General features: G+C 41.6%; 1 protein-coding gene across 4 annotated transcripts in view; it reads left to right on the top strand.

The window, feature by feature from the left end:
- EPB41L5 (erythrocyte membrane protein band 4.1 like 5) overlaps nt 1-19,099 on the top strand; it is a 60,836-nt gene that overhangs the window by 36,082 nt on the left and 5,655 nt on the right. For 2 of the 4 annotated variants that reach the window (XM_063342169.1, XM_063342170.1), the window contains exons 17-25: nt 8,504-8,670; nt 9,233-9,327; nt 14,517-14,645; nt 15,219-15,280; nt 15,925-16,035; nt 16,604-16,697; nt 17,640-17,717; nt 18,404-18,445; nt 18,828-18,961. In XM_063342169.1, coding sequence (XP_063198239.1) covers nt 8,504-8,670; nt 9,233-9,327; nt 14,517-14,645; nt 15,219-15,280; nt 15,925-16,035; nt 16,604-16,697; nt 17,640-17,717; nt 18,404-18,445; nt 18,828-18,961 — 912 coding nt within the window. The remainder of the gene's footprint in view (nt 1-8,503; nt 8,671-9,232; nt 9,328-14,516; nt 14,646-15,218; nt 15,281-15,924; nt 16,036-16,603; nt 16,698-17,639; nt 17,718-18,403; nt 18,446-18,827; nt 18,962-19,099) is intronic. The other 2 variants (XM_063342172.1, XM_063342171.1) reach the window with 2 other exon arrangements.

Below are 19,099 nucleotides of genomic sequence, written 5' to 3'. Positions count from 1 at the left end.
ATTATCTTTGCTTTCTGTCAGAAAAATAGTCTTCTTTTAGAGAGAGTTTGCCAAGGGTTGGTTGAGAACACCAAAATCTTTTAGACTGGGGATTTTGTAGATGGTTGGATTGAAGGGGTTTAGAAGAAAGGTCCCGACCTCATGAGTTTCTGTGCTCTGCTTGGCAGATGCCTGTATTGGCTACCTTGCAGCTTAGAGCCTTCCTAATGTCAATGTTTCCTTTAATTTAAAATGTTAATGCTGCAGCTGCCAACAGCAGTTGTGCCAGATTGTAGAAAGTACTTTGCCAGACAGGAAGGATTTTAGTGTTTTGTTTTGTTTTTTTCTTTGCTCAATTCCTGTTAAATTGTCAGTACTGGAAAACTGTACTGACAACAGTATTGGAAAACGGTCTGAAAACGGTCTGGAATATTAGCTTCAATGCTGTGAAGCCTAAAACACAATCAGTATCTTTCTAACTTTATCTTTTTCTCAAGAAGCTGTTCCTGTGCTAAGACAGGACAGGAGACAAAGGTTTAATAATTTTTTCCTTATTTCAGAATAAGGAAATTTTCATTATTTTTTTTTCCTTGCTAGTGGATGTAGCTTTCACTTAACGGCTTAAATTAGAGAAATGGGAAAATAACGTAATAAACTGTTGAGGACTGGAGCCTTCAGTGTTCACGGGTCACTTCCTCAGCATGTTTCGTTAAAACCAAAACTCTGAATTTACCCCTGGGTGACCTTTATATAAATCCTGTCTCTTTTCTAAAGGAGGACTATCCCTGAGCGTTAATCATTTACCACTGTGTGAATCCTGCATGCTTTTCTGCTTCCCTGCCTTAACATGTGTGATCTTCCAACCCCTGCGCTTGGCAGCTTGGCTGCTGTGGCAGGGCTTGGAGCGTGAACCCGGCTGTCTGGAACAGGAGGAGGTGGGATTTGAGCTGGGGGGTGTCCAGGACACCCCTCTAGATGAACAGCAGCAATGTTTCTGCTTTGTTTAGATTTGGGTCATTAAATAGAGAGTTTTACATTAAACTGAAGGAATAAGTTTGTTGTAGGAATTTCCTTGCTCAAGTAGTTTATAAGAGAGTGCTTTTTTTCCAAGCACTTTAATACCCGGCTGTACCTTGCATCAGCCTCTCCTAAAACATAGGAGTGAAGGATCCCAGCACAACACAATCAACAGTTAGCAGATCATTGTCCATTTTTGTAAAGTCTTTTAAAATTCAATTGTTTCAGTAAGTTGCTTATCCCTGCTGCCTTGGAGATGCTTGTGCCTAAAGCCTTGCAGTTTTCTAGCTGAGGGCTCCTGCATAAAAATATTTTTCAAAACACCATTTGAAGTGATGAGTGTTCTCCCCTGCTGCTCTTTTTAGCTTTTGGAGAACTTTATTCCAGCTGTGGTATAGTCTAGCCATAACTGCGCACGGCATTTCTGTGGTTTTGACTTTAAGAATTCAAAATTAAAAATTTACCAACCATTATGCCTTCATATGCAAAATTAGAAAGCAAGGTATTAACTTGTGACCTTTTTTAAAATGGTTCTTTTTCCAACTAAGTTTATGTAAATCAGGTATAGCTACAATCAGCTTCTTCAGTAGTATTTAATCCCTTAGTCAACTAAAATTGTGAATTATTTGTGTGTGCTCTACTGTTTGCTGCTGCACAGTAATACTTATTTTTCTGAGTTTCTGTTTTCTTCTTTTTCTTTTAACTTGCATTAGAATCTACATTTTCCATGGACTTCGAAAACTACTGTTACTTGTAGATGCTTGTTTCGGGTGTACATCTAGAACTGACACTTAAACCCTTTCAGCTTCCTGCAAATAAAATGCCCTGTGTGCTTGGGAGGCCTGTGCCCCCATCACATTATTTTCTCTGTAAAACCCTCATGGTTCTTGCTCAGTTCTGTGAAGTGCTTTGAAATATGAAGTGCTTTCCATTTGGTAAGTGGAGACAATGTGTGTATACATGAGAGAGCTTAACTTCTCATTTCAGACTTCTGCAAAAATACGCATGATACTGCCCAGAAAAGGGGTTTATTTGACAGTGTCGTCATGTACACGTATACTTGCATGCCTCTTTCCTTCAGTGTTTACCTTCCAGCAATGTCCTTTTTCCTTGCCTTTTCGCATCAATCTTCTTGTCTTTACCTTTGCATTACTTTCCCACCCTCTTTCTCATCTGTACCGGTGTACTAATTGTGCCCCCTCCCGCTCCCCAACGATCCAGGCCCTTTGATGCTGCCGACCGCTGTCAACGTGTTGGAATCCCATGGGACGCGTGGGCCCCGCCGAGGACCCGCGCTGCGGAGGGACAGTACACCGCTTTTGTCCATGAGCGCAATGTGAAGAATGCGGGAATGCATAGCGGTGCTGGTACCTATGCTGTCCAAACCACCATGACCAGTCTCTGAGACGTGGGCCTTTCTGGAGCTTGAGACTGCTTTCTAGCAGAGGCTGGAAAATTGCATTTTGAGCTGTCTCTGAGATAAGGACAATGGACCCAAAGCTGACTATAGAGGGGGGGGAAAAAAAGCTTTCATTACAAAGGCTCTGCATATCGTGCTGTTGGTATTTAGCCTTTACAGAAAAAAATAACATAGACCGGAAGCCACCCATCACTCTTACATTGAAAAGAGTGTATATATTTTTAATTGTGTTAAGACTTTTCTTAATGATTGGGGAAAAAAAAATTAACTGGGTTTAACTTTGAAGAGCTATCCAGGAAATCACATTTGTAATAAAACTGCACATGCAACCAATGGGTTATAATGTGGTTTCCAAAATCTTAGTGGATGTGACTGCCCCTCCTTTTGAATCATGATTATTTAAAAGGTATTTAAAAGATAGATTGTTGATCTGAAAACTAACTTCTTTTTTTTCTTTTTTTTTTTAACAAGTCGCCTTCTGAAAAGTCTTGTTTGGAAATGGAATAGAATTATTTTAATTTTTTTAAGAATAAATTTATCAGTACTCCTGAAAAGGCAAAGAGTAATATATTATTTTTTTTGCTTTCTAGAAAATTTTATGTCTTTTTTGCTGCTGTGTTCCAGTCGGACCGGAACAGAAATATTTACTGACAAACACCAGTCCTACTATATGATACAAAAGGTTAATTGTTAAGTCAGAGGTTAAGACTCCAGCTTCATGGCTCACTGATGTTCTTGGGGGCCTTTACCAACGTGAAGGAACTACCTTTACCCTTGAACACTGAGTTTTCACATGTTTTCTGAAGTTAGCTGCTTTTAAATTGCAATATTCTTTTCCTATTAAAAAAGGAAAACTTGTGGTAGAGCACTTTTTTAAAATTCACTTATATTTGGCTTTTATGATAAAGAAGGTGTTTGAATGATTTTTAAATTGTTTGAGCAAGTTTCAAATTGCCACAGAGCCCAGAAATACAAAAACATTGTTTTCAGATATCCAGCCCCAAGGAACCAAGAAAGTAAGTCTCGGCTAGGACATAACTTAATATTGCCCGAGATATTTTGGCCTCCTCACCCTTGCATCTGACAGGGGGAAAGGGATTGCTAATGAAGTGAGAGTCTCTATTTTACAACTCTGCTTGAAGGAAGAAAGAAAAAAAAAGAAAAAAGGTTATGCAGGCTACATATTAAAGATCTGTAGGATCTACGAAGGTGATGAGAGCAATCTGTTGTGCTATTTTTAGTTTTAGGTTTTGCAAGGTGGATGTTGCAAACTTCTGGAGCAAAGCAAACCTATTTGTTTATTATTTATAAAGTTGCATAAGAATATGCAAATGAGAACAGGTGTTTTAACTTTAAAATATCGTATAATTTCTGTGTAGGTGAGGGAGATAATTTGAATGGAGGAATATGTATTTAAAATGCAAGAACATTGTTGCAATAACAAGTCCCTCTTATTGCAGAGTTTTAAGTTCAGATATGCTTACAGTAGTGGTCAAGCTGCTGCAAGTAGTGGCTGACTCCTCAGGTATCAGGGAAGTTTTGTGTAGCTATCATAGAATTAAAGAATGGTTGAGGTTGGAAGACGCCTCCGGGATCATGTAGTCCACCCTCATGCTAAAAGCAGGGTCAAGTAGAGCAGGTTGCTCAGGACCGTGCCAGCCAGGTTTTGTGTAACTCCAAGGGTGGAGATTTCACATCCTCTCCAAGCAACCCGTTCTGGTGTTTGACCAACCTCACATCAAAAAAGGCGGGTTTTTGTCTTGTATTTAGGTGGAATCTCCTTTATTTCAGTTTGTGCCTCTTGTCCTGTCTCCGGGCTCCCTTGAGAAGACTCTGGCTGTTATCTTCACTGCCTCCATCAGGTTTTTATACACATTGATAAGATCCTCCTGAGCTTTCTCTTCTCCAGGCTGAACAGTCGCAGCTCTCCCAGCCTCTCCTCATCCATCAGGTGCTCCAGATCATTTGTCATCTTCCTGGCCCTTTGCTGCACTCCCAGTGTGTCCCTCTTGTCCTGGGGAGGCCAGAGCTGCGTGCAGCACTCCAGGGTGTCTCACCAGTGCTGAGTAGAGGGCTGGCTGCCCCAGCCGCCTGCAGCGTGCTGACTGTCACCGACTCCCCTGGGATTAACTGCAAGTTTGGTAATTAAAGCTGTGGCTAAAGTTTTCGTATATTTTATTTATTTATTTATTTATTTTGCATGACAGCAGAACTAGTTCAGATTCAGGATAGGGCAAGAAACGCTGGTTGCCTGAAATCCATCAACCTTTAGAATGGATTTGGGTTAGTGTGGTATATGTTGCATGCTGTTGCCATGTGGCTTTGAATCTTGCATACATCCCAAAGGTCAGTTTTGCTCTTTGCTGGGTTTGTTTTAGCGGGACTTCATTGACTTGGGGAGAATCCTGTTTTCCACTAAAGTAAGTGACAGTTCTCAATAGCAGACAAAGAAATTGTACCACACTCGTACCACCAACGCCAAACTACATTTTTACAGGGACAGGTCACATAATGTAGAAACAGCATTTAGGAAACACATGGATGTCTTTCTGAAGAGTATGGTGATGACAGATCTTTGCTTAATATCCACAAAGGTTCTGCAGGCAGCACCTTTTCCTAAGGGTGTTTTCTTTCCTTTCCTGTAGTTGTTGGCTTGTGTATATTACACTATGTCAGTATTTGGAATTATCTTCAAGCAAATGGGAGACAGCAGAAGTCTTGGAATGTGGGACTCAGCAGACTCAGCCTGCTTGATTAGAAACTGAATGCACTCGAACAGTCTTTGTTTGCAGGATCATACATCCCCAGGATTTTTTCTGTTGCTCTCCTCACTTTAAAAAGAAAAGGAAGTTCTTTTTTTCTGAATATTTTGCATTTTTGTTTAGAGGAAAAAAAAAACAAATCTGAAAAGGTGACAGGCTTTTAAATTTATTGCTCTTCTTACCTGTAGGTGTACAACGTTGAATGCCGCAAAATGAAGGAAAGGAACAAAGAATTTCATACTATCATACTACCTTGCAGAGTCAGTGTGAGAAACTGTGTATCACTACCAGTTTGCCAAAAATAAAGTAGCTTGTGTGGTGCTCCCTGCTGTTTCAAATAGATTACTTGCAAAAGAATTCTTTCTTTTGCAGCAGACTTGGATAGTTCCTGTAGTTTGCAGATTGTATTTCACAAACTAGAATGAAGTATTGTTTTGCTTTTCAAGAAAGAAAAAAAAATAAAGCATACCCTTTGTAACTGACAGCTTTCTCAGTCATGTTATGCATTGTATGCTGTATGGAACATACTAATATCAATATATTTGTCAGGCAAAAGGAGAAATAATGCAGTAGCTAACTCCCTTAACTGTGGGAGTTCTCTGAGTGTGTAACTACTTCTGTGTGATTTATTAGCGGTTTGACAAACCTTTCCATGCACTCAAACCCTTTGATTATTCCTATATTCATAATTACCTGTATGGCTTGAACTCACGGTATCATTTATCAGCTTTTCTCTTGGAGTATTTCTTAAAATATGCTGATAGAAGTTGATTATGAAGACATAAAGCCTGGCACTTTAACGTAAAGTTCAAATATCCCTTTGTATGAGGGTAAGTGCAGGAACGTGGAAATCTAATGCCCATTTCATTCTGGAGTTCTGCATGCTGACTGTTGCAGAAGTCCTGCTTTTCCTGGGAAACCTTTTCTTTTTCTTTTATAATTGGTGTGCCGGGTCATCAGTGTTTTGTAAGGGAAGTCAGAAATTTTGTGAAGTGATGATCTTGTGCGTTTTACTTCCGTAGTCTGGCCATTTGTGAAGCTTGCTGGGTGATTCCTGTGGATGCTCTGAAGAGAGTGAAGAATCTGGGTGGCCTCGAGAAATTTAATGCTCTTTGGGGAACTCATCTTTTGGGCCTGCAAATTTCAGTGGCTGAGGGTCTCCCTAATATGACTTTCCTCTTGTGACTGCCTATCTCAGGGTGGCTGAGTAGGTTTTTCAGTGGGTCTGAAGGCAAAATGGGGTCAGTTTCTACTTGAATCTTGGATTAGGAGGCTTCTCTTGAGTCTACCTAAAATTCATTTAGCTTCCCTGAGGTCCTTCTGTGATGCAGGGGTGAAGCTGCAGGGACCCAGCCCAGTTGTCCTTGCTACCTCTGCCTATCCTCCGTCCCATGCCACAAATGGCAATAAGGTTTTCTACAGACTTTCCTCACCTTTACGTAAGCAGCACGCTGCTTTTGGAGCAACACTAGACATCGGGTGTGCTGTTTGAATGCACCACCAGATTTCAAGACTGCCCTTGTCTCTAGCGGGCAGGTTTTTGAATCAACTGTCTTGTCTGTCTAGTAAATGTTCCTGCAGTTGTGATGGGGGAGAAAAAGGGCTAGTGTAATTATCCTAGCAATTTTGTGATGAAGATAAACTTCATTTTTCACTTATTTTCTCTCCACTTGCTGCAATGCTAAGAAAAGCGTTAGAAGATTACAGTATAAAGAAGCGCTAGTGGTGCTCTACATCACCTGTCTTAGATGGAGTTCATAGGAGCTTATATCTAGTTGCTTCAGCATGTCATGGCATCAGCACCTCTGTTCTGCAGGCAAAATCTGAACTTCTGATACTGGTTGTCATATTAAACATTGGGGAGGCTATTTGCGGAAAACTGTCAGAAAATAAGGAAAGCGTTGGCTTCATGTGGATATTATAAAACATTTTCACTCTCATGCATAGGCATCCTCTGACAGTAAGGTACAGGATTCAGTCTCACTTTGTTGCCTTAATTGGAAGAGAATCTCCAATTCCAAGAGAATTACTTCTAATAATTGAAGTTCTCTTTATCCATTATTCCCCCTTTGCAAGACTATCTGTTGCTTGCCATTTCCCCTTAGTGGTGTACAGAGAGGCTGTAGAGGATATTGAAAAGTTCCTTGCTATTTTCTTTGCTGGTAACTTCTTATTCCACTGCTTACGAGAGTCAAGCAAGTGACCTCAATTTGCCTCATGGCAATTAATTGTCTTAAGATGATTCGTACATTATTAGCACTAAAACGGTGATACCCTGTAATCTGTTTCAGAGGTATATATTTAACATTGGAAAGATTCTTTTGGGTGCTTGAGCAGGAGGGAGGAGTTTTTTCCTGGAGCCTCTGGTGACAACAGGGGACTGCTTCCAAATTCCAGGGGCTGGAGGGAGGCGTGGGGCATTAACCCGGTAGTGATAAGGGAGAAGCTGGTCTGAACTGTCAAGTAGGGAGCATCTCGGTCGTTGTGTAAGGGTAAGTTCTGTTGTGGCGGGTACTTGCGTGGTGTCATTGTTCTCATATTTGGGACAGGACTTTCAAAAGGGATAGATTTTTCTTCTTAAACCAATATTGCAACCAATCTGCGCGTAAGTATGATTGTTGATTGCAATGGGTGACAGTCAGACTGCAGTTGTGGGCACAAGTTGTCTGATTAACCCTCATGTTCCGCAGGCTGCTGTTTCCATATTTGTTGCAGTTTGCTGTTAGGGTAGCTTTGGCTCTTCCTGAACTTTGAAGAGAGGGATGAGATTCCTGACTGTACAACATAAGCATCATAATACAACTTTTGTTACTGTAATTGTTTTTCTGTTTTCATGGTAGGACAAAATAAAAAGGAGACTTTTCCATTAGAAAGCAAAGGAGGTGAAACAAGGGATCCTGACGGGGCACAAAGTACATGCTGTGGTTCACTTAAGATATTGTGACTGCTAAGGTTTCATTCATGTCTCTGCCAAAGTTAATAAAGCTGGAAATAGTTCTAGGTATGCCTAACCACAACATAGTGTCAACGCAGACCTGCGCACCTGTCTGCCCTCTGATCTGCTTACAAGTGTTGGGTGAAGTGCTGTACAAACAACTATTTGTGAACAGTGTCAACTTCTCTCCCCCTAATTCTTCTTTCTCCTGTAAAAATCCTATGTAAAAAGCCAATGTCTTTTAGTTACCTAAAACGTTTCTTACAGAATGTGTCTGGTTACCAGAAGATGGCTTGAAAAAAGAGATTGCGTGTGTTAAAGCTTTTTCTCGTTACAGGAAGAGCGGTAACATGATTCTGTGTATCTCTGCCCGTCTTTCTGCCTTTGCAGCGTACCTCTTGTTGATTTGCTAGACAGCACGGAGTTGCCAGAAACTTGTGTTGATGATGCCGTAGGCCGTCCAGTTGTTGGCTTGGCAACAGGAGATTCAGAAGAGGCTATTAATTGCCCTCATCCTGGCACAAAGGAAACTGCTAGTGAAAAAGCAGACTCTGATTGTAAGCAAACTTACAGATTTTTCCCTGTTATCATGATGCGTGGGGTCAAAGTTGACTGATTAGGTTGTTATGAGGTTGTTTCTTTCAAAAAATCCAAAAGTGTTTTAGACAGCTCCCTTAGATTGTATGCATAAAGACGGTTTTACCCACCACTGGGACAACAAAGCTGGTCAGGTCTCCCCATTTCAGCTGGAAGCAGCTTATTTCCAAGGTCAGAGGTATAAGGGAAAAGTCACAGTTCTTTGTCGGGTCTGACTTTTGCCACAAATACAGTGAAATGAAGTGCAGCCATCTCAGCAATTAACTCTTGCTGCTTGCTTGTTTGCTGTGAGGATGGCTGGGTAAATGAACTCGCAGGGGTGCAGAGGGTTGTGATTAGGTACATACAGTCTGTAGGCTTGAAAGGTGCATTGAAGGTTGAGCAAGTGGCTTCCCCCATCCCTGTGCTTATTTCCACACCTTTAAAACCATATAACTTGTGTTCAGGAAGCGTGCAAGTCACAAGTCAAATAACTCCATGGTGACATTAGCAAGAGATGATATGTTTTTCTGTCTTTTTCAGTGTTTGAAGACACATTCCTAAAGCTGAAACAGCTGGAGACAGAGTGCAGCAGCCCCGTGCCAACAGAGCGTCCCAACGTAAACATAAACGTACAGGTACTTGGGCTTCTTTCCTCCTGGCAGAGTCGCTGAGTTTTGTTCAGATCATTCTGAAAAGTCTTTTGCTTACCTTGGTCCATTTGCTTGATTTGTAAGAATACGAGTGAGTAATATTGGGGGTTAGTAAAGGAAATACAAATGCTTTGTTATATATAAACCTGTGTGTGACAGAAAGTTGGGGGGCAGAGGTGCATGTATGCGAACTGCAGCCTGGTGAAATTTTCTAAAATCAGTGGGAGTAAAAGGCATAACTGCTTGAAATGTTCCTTAGTTGCCTTTATCTGTAGGTTACTAACTGTATGGCATTATATAGCTCACCCTCTTTTTTGAGGGGGTGAGCTGCTTTCCTGGTGTTTTTCAGTTGCCTTTGGTAACCCTCCCAGAACATTGTTTTGACAATTTATTTTGAGTCAAGTTTGCTGGTGATCCATCCTTCCTGTTAAGTAACCAGTTTTTACCTGCTCTCTGAAGTAGATGTTAGTGCTGTCTGTGTTTACGTAGAGGGGAGTGATGTGGTTGGTTTTGTGCCCTCATAAATCCTTTTGAGCAAGTCAGGCTGCATTTCCACAGGCAGCTGAGCCAAAGTACGAGCTTCAGTGCCCTGAACAGGGCAAGGGCCCTCTTCTCCCTCGCTCCTCTTTGCTCTTCTTTACCCAGCTTCCCTCTCTCCTCTGGCAGCTCCAGGAATCATTACATGTTTTGGTAAAACAATGTAGCCTACAAAATGGTGAACAAAAATTTTTTTGCCTTTTTTTATTTTGAACTTTTTGTTAAGGTGTTAGGTTTTATTGTTTCATTTTTTAAGTTGTTAAATAGTGAGTTAAATAGGTTCATGGAAGGGGTCAAAGAAATGTTAGAGCCATAGTGAAAATACGTAGTGTTGCTAGAGCGGGTGGAGGGGACAGAATCTTACAGCAGTGAACTTTCATAGATTCACCAATTATGAGACAACTGCACCCAGGCAGGATATTCTTCTTTTTAATGAGCTTTAAAAAATTTGGAATTTAGGTTTTCTGCCAGGTTTGCCTGTAAATCATACATTTAGAAAGGGGGGTGTGTGTGGATAAAAATACAACTTACTCTGCTTCCCCTGTGTTAAAGCTTTAGGTGCTTGATTGCGTTTTGAACAAGCAGAGAGTGAAACACCTGGCAGCGTTATCTCTGTTGGTGTTACCCTCCCTTGCAGGGAGGCCCGAGGATTTATCTAACTTTCGGTGAAGCAGCTATCATTTTTCTTGCTCCCTCAATAGCAAAATGATCCAGGTGGCAAGAGAGGCGTTTAGCAGTTGCGTGTTTGGGCTCAGCCCATTCCTGAGTCTTTGTTCCCCCTCTCCATGTGAGAGCAGGCTGCTGCTTTGCAGTGCCTGGGGCTGCAGCAGGCTCTTTGCTCGTGTCCCCTTTAAGGTCTGTGGTCAGGGCTGCCTTGGGCACCTCTCTGCTTGGTGAGCGCGTTACAAAGATTACCGAGTCTCTAAGAAGATTAGTCAGTAGCCTATAGGTCCTGCTGTGCCGAAACACTGGCTCCGCATAAACTAAAGCAAATGAACACAGTTTATTTCAGAATATTTTTGCCTGCTGAGCTCTATTTTACTTCAGACAAAGGGGGGGGGGGGGGGAAGACATTTAATTGGTTAAATGGAGAGAACCGAGCAGGAGTGTCTTAGTGTTTTTTAAATGGTGGCTGATACAATGTAAGCACGGTAAGGTTCCTGTAACAGGTTAATCTAACAAACAGCTGCCAATACGGTACAGTCACGGTTATCCAGCTGCTGTCGTGTGAGGTGCCGAGCAACTTTGGGTATTAGAGGTTACAGATACAGGGGTGATAGAAATGTGATTAGAGAGCAAGAACGTTTGCATAACTGAGAAATACATGATGTATGGATCAACAGTATGCCAGCGTGATTCTTTCTTTGGGTGAAAGAGACTTCAGCTTTCAAGAAGGAAGTGCAAATTGTATTATGAAAACATAAATCATCAGTGATTTTCCTTGTGTAGAAAAGATTGAAGAAAGCTCTTCAGCCTGTGATGTAGCTTACCAAGAGGTCACTTGAGAAGTGACTTTACAAAGGTAGAGAAAGATTAGAGGCTGTCTCTGTGTACTTTAAATTCTGTCTGCTTCAAATTGCAAGGCCATATATGTTACAGTAGCACCAAATGACCACCCCCAGTTGTGATTAGAGACGAAAGTTAATGCTTTGGAAATGAGCCCTGAAAAGAGTGACCTAAGAATAACTATTAAAACCACTTTGCTTCCTGTTTTGAAGGCTGCTTTAGAAAAAATATAAATTTCCATTTACAGTGTTTGTTACAAAATTGGCTCTCCTCCTGCACCTAGCTCAGCTCTTAATCTGCTCATAAAAGAGGTGTTTATGGCATCTTCTTCTGGCTGAACTGACTGGGACTGAGATATATCCAGTAAAACCTTGCGATGAGCTTAGATCCTGGAGCTTGCTGTTACTTCAGATGAACACAGCGTTACAGTGTTCTCTCTGAAAGCGTGTGATTGCAAATTTCAGCATCTCTCATCTCCTCCCTTAAATTTTACCAGTGTATGAGATACCAACCTGCATAGAAACAGTTACAGCACATAAAAGGTTTAGTAAAATGCATCGAGGGAAAGCATTAGTTTTCTGCTTATGAAGCAGAGCTGCATCCTGAACTTCCCAAGTGACACTGTCAAATGTTGATGAAATGTTCACTTCGGCTTTGTTAATGAAAAATCTTTAACTGTTTTCCATCAGGGTCAGAGATGGCCAGCCTGCATCATCTTTACATAATTCTATACTTGCAATCAGTCAATTTTGATTGATTGACTTGGTAGGCAAACATTTATCTAGTTACCTGCATTCTTTTAGAGAAAAAGAGAAAATTTTCTAGAATAAGAACTGGGAAGGGGGTAATGAATGGCTTCATTCTTCACTGCTGCTCCCTGCCAAAATCTGTTGGGATGGAAGAATGCGACTTTGTCCTTTCCCGGCTTTTGCTGGTGCAGTGACCAGATCTGACAAAAGAGAGCAAATAGCTCTTAAATACACCGACGCTCCACTTTCATCAGCTTCTGAAGTGAAATGAACAATAAAAAGTTCACCCTGTTCGCCCGTGTTCAAAGTCTGCTCCAGAGTCAGAAATGCAAGGACGTGAGGGTTTTCTTTTTCTGAATTTGTTGTGATCTGTAAACATGGGGAAGTTTGTCCAAAATGTGCCTGTATTAAAGTCCATCGCTTTGTACGAAGTGATTTGTGGTGGCACCAGGAGCACTGCGCAAAAGCACAAAGGTTGGGATCGCACACCCTGCTGCTGCCTTTAATCTTTCCTTCCCTTTTTACATCACAGCTTAGCTCCATATTTTGATTGAAGAATAAAGTACAAATATAGCTTGTCTAGTGCATGGAAACAATAAAAATTCGTAACTAGCTAGAATATTGACAAACCCTAACAGCTTTACTGTTTTATGTGAACAACTAAATGTCTTGTAAATTAGATGTTTTGTGATGCCAAATGCTTTCTCCTCTAGCTACATGCTTTTTCCATTAAAAAAAACAATAAAACACCAATGCTTTTTTCAAGCACAAAATGGAAAGGAGAAAAATGTGTCTTTAATATTGATGGAAATATTTGCTTCCTTAAAAGTTGGGAATCTAATTGCTAATAGACTAGAGTGACCTAATTGAACTGGTTGTTCACGTGGAGGAAGCTAAGAGGAAATAAAACCCCAAAATGGTCCTTAAAGCACCAGTGTACTGATGTGCTCAGTTAAAATAATCAAATTTACTATATCACTGGTACTGGAATAATGCATTAAAAATTCTGCGCAGGGACTGTTATATCCGGTTCAGTGAGGTCCAGCGTAAGGATTTAAGGATTATCTCAGTTGGGTAGGGTGACTGTACAAATAATAATTCGGTCATAATTATTCCAGACTTTTGGCAATTCCAGCAGCTTCTCGAAAATAAAAACACTTAATTATTTAATAATTATTTGTTTTGTTAGTCTTCATGAATTATGTGAGTGTGCTCTGCTAACAATAGTCATCAGCAACACTGGTTGTTGGTCCTCCTAATATTTTATGTTGACGATGATCCTTGAAGATTTTGCAGATGTCTGTATTCAGTGCTGACTGGGGTCAAAATTTTAATACGGGTTCTCCCTTAGATAGTCTCCTGAGTTCCTATTTGGATACCTGGAAAAGTGATTTAGAGGGAGACAAGAAGAGGAAGTGCTTTTCCCTTCTCTAAAGACCAAATACCTAGAGGTTCTCACTAGTGTTTCCAAGGAATGAAAAAAGATGGAAGTGGATGGAGAGCTGGGGGGACGGATGGGTATTCACCTCTTTTTAACTTCTCACCCTGCGATGTCTCTGTGCACTGGGCTTCATTCCTTCTCGACACGCTGCAATTCCTGCCACTAGGAATACAGCAGGACTGTGCCTGCGCCGGGGCGTGTTGCAGGAGGAGAGAGCCTGCCTTAGCCAGGGAGGGTGGCATACGGCGAAAGCAGGGCTCTGTCTCCCCCTGCTGAGTCATACCCCGAGAAGAAAGGTCACAAGGTTTAGTTTCCACTCAGTTAATTAACTTCTGTTACTAATCAAATAGCAATTAGTAGATTGAATGCTTAATTAACATTTTATAATTAAGAAATGCAATTCACATAATGAAATATAGTGTAGTGAAAGGTATCTCATTTTTAATTGTCATCTTATGTATCTGGCTGCTCATTTGCTCTGATATAAACAGTGATGGGAGATGTAGCTAACAGCACATTAAACTGTTGTTCTAATTTATAAGTGGATTTTAAGGTAAAAATCTTCCAAATTTGCATTTGAGAGTAAATTATCAACCCCTAGTTAGGCTATACTGATATGATATAATATGGTGGCCGCTATATTGATCTATCAGTAAACTAGGCTGCAGATTTAGGGTCCACTTCAGTTCTTGCACGCTGTATTTTTAGCAGAGCACTCTGCATCTCCGCTTCTAAGCAGTGTGCGTTTTTTACATTATGTTTTGCAGTGGCTTTACAACTGAGTTCCAAAATAAAGGAAAAAATTGCTTTCTCATTTCAGTATAAATCTGCTGACTTTCCTCTCTCTCAGGGCCTTGTTGTTACTTAGAGGTGTTAATAAACATCAGGCCAGACCTTTCTATGTGGGAACGGCTTCTAATAACGATTTTTTTCATGTTGAGGATGAGGTGGTGAAGTTGACAGATAAATGTCTGAACAATGCAATTGAGAGCCCAATCGCAGCAGCGCCATGGCTTCCAGCAGATATCAAAAGCAATATCCTGAAGGCCCAGGCAGAAGCAGGGCACAAGGTGAGTTCTCAACCGATAGGGACTGTGATGTTCTCAAATCTTTCATTTCTCCTCAATTGCCTGGTGTTGGAGAAGGTGCCTTGCAGATAAGGGTGCTCCAAGAGCCAAAATCCAAGGTGCAGTAAGGACCTTTCGGCCTTCCTTCACAGTAATAGTGGTCCAGTACTGGAACGGTTGCCCAAAGAGGAATCTCCGTCCTTGATGGTACTGAACGTGTAACTGGACAAGGCCCTGGAACAAGCTCTGGTTTGAGTGGTGGTTGAGCCAGGTAACCTCCAAAGGTTGCCTTCTAACCAAGAAATTATTGTGGGATTCTGTGACTAAGACCATGCATCTAGTGTGTTCTAGTAAATTCTGTATCAAATAATGGTATTTTGGCTACGTTGGTGAATTATTTTTATTTCTGCACTGAAGCTTTCACATAGAATTGATGTTTTAAGTCCCTGAGCAGCAGATGAAGAGCATGCTTCTGTGCTCGGAGGGAGGCGTTCAGCTCTTCTGTGAATTTCAGAACTGACACAAGATGGAAACAGGTATCAGAAACTTACATCTTTGTTCATGTTTTCCTCTCAGGTCGTAAGAGAAGACAGCCTGACAGGTGTCAAGAATTCCAATATTCAGGATGCTGCTGCCAGGTAATGAATAGATTTGGAAGAAAGATGTGATCTGTTTACCCAAGTACGGCACTGAGAACCTGCAGGTCATTGTGGTCTTTCAGTGGCTCAGTGATCATTGAGTTTTTACCTTGTGTAGTGTAGCTTAACCTGGTGAATGCAAAGTGTTCTTAAAACAAAAACTGGCAAGCACTATAGTTGCTAAGTTTTATTATATACAAGGTAATCCAGGTACTCCGTGTTCTCCCATACTTTAATTTGATAAACGTCACTCCAACAGCAGGTTCAATCGCTATAGTTATTTCTGACCTGGGAATAACTTCAGTGTCGGGAGAGGGGCTGGGTCTGTTCACAGTAGCTGTTTTCTAGTGGAGAAAAAAAAATTGCATACAAAAACCTGACACAGGCAGTTGATTTCCTGAGAATTACTGAATCTCAAATGATAGCTAGTTCCAGCGGGATTTCAGACATTGGAAAACTTAAAGGGTTACAACATGTGATTTCTTGACCATTTGTGAAGATGAGCCATGTGTCAGACCTCAGAGAGCACGTGGGGATATCAAATAAAATGGGCATCAGCAACCTCAAAAATATGCTGTAACAGGTGGTTCCTGAAAAGCTTTTGGTAGAAGGTTGTACCTGTTTTTTGTTTTATTTTGTGCCAGGAACATTCTCCCACCAGGCAAAACACAGAGTAGTCCCCCGACAACCAGTCCGGTATTTCAAGACCCAAGAGAGCTGCTGAAAGCAATCCCTGCCTCAAACACCTTTGTTCCGTAAGTGATTCAGGAGAAACGTGTTTCTGGGGTAAGGGAACCAGGTGGAGATTATCGTGAACAGGTCTGAAAAGATGAGGAACAGTTTCTGAGCATTTTAGGCTAAATCTAACTAAGCAGGTTTAGCGATGCATCTTTAATGACTGTTGCAACAGTTAATCGGTGTAGTCCAGGCCTCGGGGTGAGTATCCTAGCAAGCAGTACGCGAATCTCTCTCATCTTCTGAAATCACTGAAATATCTGACGTCCTGCTGCCCCTGGCTCTAAAGAGGAAGATAAGAGGATGGCAGGGAAGGCTTCAGGCGAATTAGAAACAAGGGCTGAAGAAGCTCCTTTGAGACAGAAGACATTGGTACTCTTGGGTCTGTACACGGCTGTAGCCGAAACTAGGAGAGAGAGCAGTAACCAGTGAAGGTAGTTGGAAGGCGTTTACTTCAGCATACAAACATCAGCCTTTGTCTGCCGCACATGGAACTGTGTTTTGAGTTGTTGGGTTGAGCTATCAGGGAAGCAGCACTGTTCCATGCGGTCCCAGAAGTGTGCTGATGAGAATGTTTTCTCCTTTCAGTAACACGTTAAATGAGGACAACGCTGCCTCTAACCATGAGGACCTGCTGATTCCAGCTAATCTGGCTGCAGCTGAGGAGGCGGCTGTTTCAAAGGTATCACCACCTGCCAGCCTGGAAGGTTTCTGTGTGTCACGTTCTGAGCTACTGATGCCTCCAGGCAAGCACAGCAGCTCTTGCTGCGTGCCCCTCCTAACTCGGTGAATACCAGGCGTTGGGGAATGCCAGAGAGTGCTTTCTGGAGCAGACAGGGACACTGTACAGATCTTGCCAAAGGCCATTTCTGTGTGTCCTTTCAGGTTCTTTCCCTGAGACTTATTTTTCTGATGGTTTTCCTGACGCTGGTGGGAAGCCCCTTATATCCCAATGATTTGATGCTCCATGAAAGAGACTGCAGGGGTGAAATTTCTGACATAGGCAATTCCTATCAAAGTAACCACAGAGAGAAAAGTTTAAATTGAAATATTTAATTGTTACAGGATATCTGGTTACCTTAAGTGTAAGGTAATTTTTACCTGGACTCCATGAAATATACACAGTAATTCAGGGGCCAGCTTGCCTTTGTCTCTTTCCAAAAGAAAGAGGAATCCAACATCGGACTCTGATGGTACTTCAGGAGACTGAGGAGTTATTCTGGATCACTAAAGCACCATCCCCTTTAGCTGTTGTCCCTCTAAGCCAGGAATATGTAGTTGATCCCACTGAATAATTATCAATTTCATCCTCTGTGTTCAAACACTGAGCTCACAGACCTCACTGACCTTGTCGAATGGCACAGTGTACCCCATCTTCACATCGAAGAATGGGACAGTTTCACAGCTTACATGGCAATGACTGTTTCCAGTATGTTCATGAGAATAAGTGAAATGAAAAGGCTATTAACAAAGATCATATGGAAAGATTTGAGAAAACAGACCTGATGATAAACAATGGTGTTCATTAAGGACGCTGGTCTGTAACTTGGGAAGCCACTATATTATTCAGCAGACCTATGTGGTTACTACTGGGAATTCAATTCAAAACTGATTTATTCCATAGAGCCCTCCAGATGACCAGGACGTTTCCTTAACATCATTGACAGAGAATCTAATTGACTTTACAGAAGCCACACCTCGGGTAAATGTATTTCAAAACCAAACTTCTTCCTTCACGCATACAATGGTTTTTACTCAGAAACTCTCCTCTGGCTTTAGTATCTGTGCACTGGGCTTGGATCTGCTGCAGGGGAGTGAAGCGGTGACTGACCTGGATCGCTGTGTGTGTGCCCCTGCTCGTGGGGTGACTGGCCGAGGGATGTAGAGCTACAGCTTTGGAATGGAAGTGAAGGAATCGGAAGATTAATTTGTATCTGTGCCACAAGAGCCTGTGGTCTTGTTTTAGTACATCTGCAAGTGCCAGCCTGCTTGTCAGGCTTTTGGGCATACTACTACTTCAGAAATTACACGTAAATGTGTATGTATACACACAGAGAGAGTATATGTGTGTGTATATACATATATATAATAAATAGTCGAAAAATAAACTTTGAGTTGCCTTTTGGAAGGGAATGCTGTGCTGAAACTGCCACCAGTGAGTTTCTGTGAGTGAGCGGGTATTGGCTGTGTGCTCTGTGGCTGCCACGTACCTTTCAGTCTGAAGTCACACCGTCTGTAGCTAATGGCTCGCATGGTTCAAAGACTAGTGATGGACAAATATCCGAGATGGTCTGGGGAGGCAGTATTGTTTTGGGAGGCAATGTTGTCTTGAGAATATTCTCAGCTACTTCCAACCTTTTCTAACGAGCATTTGTTTGCTTTTTGTAGGTGTCTTCCCAGCCCACAATAATGCCGAGGTGGATAGTGCCAGTAAGTTATTTGACTATTCCTTAACAACAACAAAAAAAAAAAAAGAAAGCTTTTGTCATGATTAAGAAACAGGAGCTCCAGTAAAATAGTAAAATGTAATAATTTGGAAGCCCATACCAGACTAAAACTAAAACAGACTAATTCAGCTGGAGTAAATCAAACAACATACATATCCTGTTAATATTTAAATTTCATTTTTGCTGCATTACATTCTGGTAAATGCCATAAAAGTTTCTTTTAAGAACGTGCATTTAGTGAAGCCGGCCCTGGACCTCAATGAACCTCAGCTTTTACTGTTCTAAAAAAACCATATTGAAAAATGAGCCTGTTTTGTCCTGGCAGGTTTTTATTTCAGTTTCCTGTTTCATTCTCCCCAATTCAGACTGGACTGGTTTCCAATGGGCCTTTGGGAAATGACGTTGCCTTGGCGGTGAAGGCAGTGAAAGGCAGCGCGGAGACTCTGTTGTCGTCAGCTGGGTTGCCAGCGTCCCAGCAGACATCCGAAGTCCTTGCGAGGTAAGGTCTCCTCAGCTCTCACTTCAGAAGTGTATGTAGAGTGGGAAGGAAGTACGTGCTCTTACTACTTCCACTTCAATAGTTACAGTGGTCATTTAGACACAGTGCCTTGTTTTGCTGTGTTTATAAACTCTAGTT

The sequence above is a fragment of the Chroicocephalus ridibundus genome, chromosome 7, assembly GCF_963924245.1.
Source record: "Chroicocephalus ridibundus chromosome 7, bChrRid1.1, whole genome shotgun sequence".
NCBI classification, from domain to species: domain Eukaryota; kingdom Metazoa; phylum Chordata; class Aves; order Charadriiformes; family Laridae; genus Chroicocephalus; species Chroicocephalus ridibundus.
Note: the sequence above shows the minus strand (reverse complement) of the source record. Positions and strands in the feature narration are given on the sequence as shown.